The sequence below is a fragment of the Rhincodon typus genome, unplaced genomic scaffold, assembly GCF_021869965.1.
Source record: "Rhincodon typus isolate 14 unplaced genomic scaffold, sRhiTyp1.1 hic_rhity00009779, whole genome shotgun sequence".
Taxonomy (NCBI): Eukaryota; Metazoa; Chordata; class Chondrichthyes; order Orectolobiformes; family Rhincodontidae; genus Rhincodon; species Rhincodon typus.
The window spans coordinates 460-6,776 of record NW_025975417.1 but is presented as its reverse complement, the minus strand read 5'-3'; the positions used below and the strand labels follow the sequence as shown (position 1 = coordinate 6,776).

At 45.7% G+C, this 6,317-nt stretch overlaps 1 protein-coding gene across 1 annotated transcript; it reads right to left on the bottom strand.

The window, feature by feature from the left end:
* Nucleotides 1–40: 40 nt before the first annotated feature.
* On the bottom strand, nucleotides 41–5,430 carry LOC125482394 (sodium-dependent neutral amino acid transporter SLC6A17-like). The gene is made up of 3 exons (XM_048594462.1): nucleotides 5,318–5,430; nucleotides 2,007–2,169; nucleotides 41–1,197 (listed from the first exon to the last, which is right to left on the bottom strand). The coding sequence occupies exons 1-3, from the start codon at nucleotides 5,428–5,430 to the stop codon at nucleotides 832–834; spliced, it is 642 nt and encodes a 213-aa protein (XP_048450419.1). The 3' UTR covers nucleotides 41–831.
* Between the last annotated feature and the right edge of the window lie 887 nt (nucleotides 5,431–6,317).

Genomic DNA, 6,317 nt, shown 5'->3' with positions numbered 1-6,317 from the left:
CACGGCGCGTACACACGACGCCCACACTGACTCACGGCGAGTACACAACACTTACACACTTGGTTAGTACACAGACTCATACCGACTCTGGTTAGCACGTGCATTGCTTATCTTCATAAATGGCAGTATATGGCATGTATGTGCAGATATAGGCCTAACATAACGCATTTGTGCTTTTTCAGGACTGGTGTTGTGTGTGGACTAATATAGGGCAGCAGATGTCGCTCTTGTGCTGATTTTGGTTCAGGATGTGCATTTCCTGTACAGTATTCACATTGTCTGTACCTAAACTGAGTTTTTTATTTTATCGGCTACTGATCGGGGTTGGGGAGGTTGGTGGGGGGGGTGGTGGTTTGCGAAATCTTCAGCAGTGATTTTGGGTAAGAACTGGTATGCTTGTCTTGATGCAGGTTCAGCATATGTAGTGTATGTGCAGATAAAAGGTCAGTATATACAACATCTGCACTGATGCAAGGCTGGTATATGTGGTATTTGTGCCATTACAGGTATATGCATGTCTGATTTGATACAAGCGATATGTTCAATGTTTGCTGATATAGGGTCAGATGAATTACAGTGATTCCAATGTAGCATTGTACATGCAGTGCCCGCACTGCTACAGGTCCAGTCTATCATTAACTAATTTACACAATTTTGTTTTGTTTTAAACCAGTGGAGATCAATGTCAAATTGACCGGATTCCAATCAATGGTGCTAGTTACAGGTTGTTTTCTCCAATTAAAACCTGCTAATTAATCGTTACACCTCTCACCATTTCACTTAATATTAATAACTGTATTTAGGTGCTGATTTGCCTATGGCAATCTCAGTTTACAGTTCTGATTCAGGAGTGCCAGCAGACAGGTAACCAATACCATATCGCCCATTAGCAGCAGTCATCTCCAGTGGTGATATGCTGTCTGGCCCATTATAAGAGCGATGGATAGGCATTGGTGAGGGACTCTCACTGGGAACCTTACTCAGGATGAATCGTGTCTCATCATGATCATCCAAATTGGACATATCTTTCATCATTCGACCTCGGTTGTAGGAGACGGATAAAGTGTTGGACCCATCAGACACAAGATGGAAGTGCCGGACAATAAAAACAATAGGAATGGGGAGAATTCCCAGCACAATCAGAGAAACGGTCAAACCGAGGGCCCAGCCTGGGAATATCAGGAACCTCTCCACAGCCTGTTCAAAGAAAGGAAGACTCTGAATCATTGATCAATATACTCAACTAGCAAAAAGGTAACTGGGTTATCTCAGGAATCTGGGTAGTGCCTAGCCTACAGCTAACTGCAATCCTAAACCAGAGAGTAATTTAGTGAGATCACCGATGAGGCTAAACCATAGAAATCCTGTCCCATTATAGCTTGCTGTTCACTTTTAACACCTCAGACAGAAATGCCAGCCAGCTCAGGATCTGCCTGGAGGCATATCCCCAGTCACTGGCCATTCACCAACCCCAAACTCACAAAAACACCTCGCTGACCCTATCCCTACACAACAGCACCGCCCCTAACTCCATCCTCACACTACCCCATCCCCGCACAACAACCCTCCCACTGACCCCATCCCCGCACAACAAACCCCCACACATGACACCCCCCCACTGACCCCTTCCCCGCACGACCCCCCTCATACTGATCCCATCCTCTCATGACAGCATCCTACACGACTACCCTGACCCCATCCCCATTCAACACTCTACTGACCCCATCCCCACAGAAGCACCTCACTGAACGTACCCTCACACAGCACCTCACTGATCCAATTCCACTACAACCCCCAAACACCTCCCTGACCCTGTTCCCTCAACATCACACTGCATCCCCAATATAAACTCTTCACGAACTGCTCTGAGTGCAGTGGTTTTATCCATGTTCCTACTCACCCAGATTCTGTTCTTTGGAAAGTAATCACTTCTCATTGCAACCATATGACCAATGTATCCCTGTATTAGAGAATTTTAACGTCAGATATTCCATCTTTCTGATTACCTCTTCCATTATCCAGGCATTGTACCCTGGAGGAGTGATCCCCATCTGAATGATACTGGCCAACATCAGGATGACCATGGCCAGAGGGGAGATGTACTTCCAGGTGTAATAGTAGTATCTGTATGGAGTGAATCCCAACATTTCTGTCAACTCCTGCATGAATCTGGAAAACAGCAGAGATATATTAGCTGGTATCGTACTGTCTGAATAGTTGGATGCCTGCCTCTGTCTTTTGTTCACTGCCAACAACGCATAGTGATATAGCAGATTGAATGACAAATCCCTCCGTCATCTGTAAATATGGCATCAACAGTGGAATTTATATATTGGGCAAATGCAAATTTCCAGAGCCAATTTCACCTCCTCATTTGCTCAGTTTGAGGTGAACGATCCAGTGCTCAGTATTTAGAAGAGTCACACCTCAGTAATGTGCAGCATCATGTGTGTCTCTCTGCAAGATCATTAGAGCTTTGCCCCGAGGCCTCGATCGTGAGGCTGACTGCACAGAGACCCTGACTGGTCCTGAGGCTGCTTAGCAAGGGCCACTCTCACTGTGATAGTTCAAGGCCTGCCAGTCGAGAGGTGGGGTTTGTCATAGAGAGCCTTCCGTGACTTCATTAGCTGGAGCACACAGCATAGGAGCAGCAAAGTCTTGATATAGGTTTATAAAACATTGGTTAGGCCATAGATGGAATACTTTATGCAGTTCTGGTCACCACACTATTGGAAGGATGTGATTACACTGGAGAGTGTGCAAAGGAGATTCACCAAGATGTTGTCTGGGATGGAAAGTCTCAGTTACGATGACAAACTGGATAGGCTGGGTTTGTTTTCCTTGGAGCAGAGGAGGCTGAGGGGGGATCTGAATGATGTATATAAAATTATAAGAGGCATAGACAGAGTAGGTCATGAGAATCTTTTCCCCATAGCAGATATGTCTAAGATGTGACTCCGGTGAGGAGTAAGTGGTTTAGAGGGAATCGGAGGGAAGGTTTTCACCTAGGTGGTGGTAGAAAAATGGAGCATTTTGCCGGAGGGTGATAGAGGCAGGTACTCTCGCAAACTTTTAAGCATCTGGATGAGCACTTAAAATGCCAGGGCACAGTAGGCTATGGACCAAGTGCAGGTAAATGGGATTGGTACAGTTTAGCATTTATTGGTCAGTATAGACACGCTGGGCCAAAGGGGCTCTTTCTATTTTGTATGATTCTATGAATTCCATGTCTTCCATTCCTTACTCCAAAGGTTGGTTGGTTGATTGATTTATTGTCATGTGTACCAAAGTACAGTGAAAAGCTGTGTTTAGGAGCAGTATAGGCAGATCATAGTAAGCAAGATTGTAGATATCAAAAAGACTTAGAGGCATACAGGTTACACTGCACAGGGCGTGCATTAGTAGAGATCAACATTAGCAAGATCAGCATTGTATGAGGCTAGAGTTCATTCATCAGTCTAATAACGGCCGGGAAGAAGCTGTTCCTGATGCTGCTCGTGCGTGTGTTCAGGCTTCTGTATCTTCTGCCTGATGGAAGAGGTTGTAGGAGATCATTACTGGGGTACAATGGGTCTTTGATGATGTTGGAAGCCTTTCCGTGACAGCGAGCCATGTAAATGGAGTCCATGGATGGAAGATTGGCTTCCGTGATGGTCTGGGCTGTGCACATCACCTTCTGTAGTTTCTTATGGACCTGGGCAGAGCAGTTGCCATACCAGGCCATTATGCACCCGGACAGTTTGCTTTCAATGGTGCATCTGTAGAAGTTGGTGAGGGACCTTATGGACATGCCAAATTTCCTGAGCTGCCTGAGGTAGAAGAGGCATTGTTGTGCCTTCCTGACTGTCACATCTAGGTGGGAAGACCAGGACACGTTGTCGGTTATCGTCACTCCGAGGAACTCGACGCTTTCCACCCTCTCAACCTCAGTTCCGTTGATGTAGATGGGGGCGTGTTCTCCTCCTTTCTTTCTGAAGTCAATGATCAGTTCTTTAGTTCTCTATTGGTAGATCCTGCTCAGGACAGTTGCTCCCACTGGGACAGCCTGGGTGGATTTTAGCAATCAGGGGATGTGTGGGAGTGATATTTTCAGGAACGCGGTACTGGGTGCTGAGCAGAGTTCCAGCTGTTATGAGTATTGTTACAATCCGTTGAGTGTTAACACATAGATACAAACAAGGAACAAGAGTAGACCACTAGGCCCTGTGAGGCTGCTCTACCATTCAATAAGGTTATGGCTGATCTGAATTTAACCTCAACTCTACACTCCTGCATGCCCCCAATAATTTGTCATCTTCTTGGCAAACAAAAATCTACCTCTGCCTTAAAATATTTAAACATTCTGTATCCACTGCATTTTGAGGAAGGGAATCCCAAACACACCCATCAAAGAAAAAAGATTTTCCTCATTTCTGTTTTAAATGGGTGCCCTAAAAAACATTTTCCCAAATGCCCTCCCACTCTAACTTTCTCTACTTGGGCCTGCCTCACCTCCTAGCATTAGATTCAGCAGAACCTCCCTCCCTGTTGAGCAGGAAATGTACTGTTTCTGAAAGTTCTATGCACACAGTGTAGGAATTTCTCCCCTTCCATGCTCCACTCTAACTTCTTCCCAGTCTGCTCTAGGGTAATTGAAATCACCAACTATCACAATGTCACTTGGCCTGTAGATTTCTATTATCTGCCTAAAAAGCTCTTTTCTACTTCCTCCCCACTATTTGGAGATCTATAATAAATACCCAGCAAGGTAACTGCTGCCTTTCTGATTTTCATTCTAACCATTTAGTTTCTAATTCAGGAACTGCAATTCATTCAAGGACGATGATACTACCTTTAGCCAAGGCTGTCACACCTTCTCCTTTTTAGCCCACCCTGTTTCTGCTAAAAATTTTATAACCCAGGAAGTTAAGTATCCAGTCCTGTTCCGGCTTGAGCTGTGTTTTTGCCAGTACTACAATGTCATATCCTCCCAGAGCATTTTCTGCTTCCAGTTCCCCCTGTTTTCCCCCCCTCCCTCTTTCCCCACCCCACCCCACCCCCTTCCCCCTCCCCACTTTGGTTCACTATGCTTCTGTTCTGCTTTTGTTCACTGAGCACCATACTCTGTGCTTTTACATACGTACGGTTTAACCTTGCCTTTATTTCGTTCTTGCCCACTGGAAGGCTAACATTCCTTTGGACTCGAGCCTTCCTTCACTTTTTTCCCCCATTACCTATCTTCCCTTTTTTGCCCCCTCTGATACTTCCAAAACTAGGCCCACAAGTCAACCTGCTGCCCAACCTTGCAAGTTTAATCTACCCCCTCTATACTAATTACGCTCTCAGCCAGGAGATTAGCTCCATTTCTGCACAGGTGAATCCCATCTCTTCTGAACAGCTTTCTCCTTTCTCAAAAGCGATCCCGATGTTCCAAAAGTCCAAACTTCTCATTTCTATACCATCCCTCAAGGCATGCATTTACCTCCCTTAGCTACCTTTGCTGAAACAGGGCAGCTCGTGGCATAGGTAGTATTTCTGAAATTACTACCTTGAGGTCCTGCTATTCAACACACTCCCTGACACCTGAACCTAATCCTGCAAGTCTTCCATGATATCCCACCCTGTGTCATTGGTTCCCAGATGAACCACAACCGCTGGTTGCTCATTCTCCCTTTGCAAAAATTTATCCAGCCATTCCTTTACATCCCAAACCCTTCCATCTAGGAGGCAACAGACTATAAGGACTCATGATCTTGGCTGCAAACTAAACTGATTATCCCTCAAACTACCGAATCAACCACCACTACCACCTTTCTAATCTACCCACCAGCTTCCAGCTCTTTTCCTAGGGTAGTCTCGAGCACCTTGGTAGTTTTATCTTGAGTCACCCCCCCACCCCCCACCAACTCAGTCATGTTGCTCAGTAAATAGGCATCTAATATTTCCAACCTGTCGGACAGCTCCAAGGAGTCCTAGGTTTCCTGGTTCTGCCATCTCCATTTCTTTCAGTGAATGGTCACCCACTCTCCTGCTGTCTCTGCTCCTCCTTGCCTGCCTATCATGATGTGGACTGAGCACTCTCTGGTACAACTGTCCCAGAAACCTCTCTCCTTCTTGTGTGGTGTGCAGCAAGGAGAGTTGCTGCTCCAATCAGCCACATGTTGTTCAAAGACTGCTACCCTCTCGTACTTCATGCAGATGAGACTGTCCTGGTGTCTTGTTGATCTAAAACCTCCCATACATATTGCAAGATTTCCTAGCGTCCCTGCCATCTTTGCTAGTAAAGCAATGCACACTGCTGAGGCTCTGCTGTTTTCAAGCCACAAACATATTTTCTA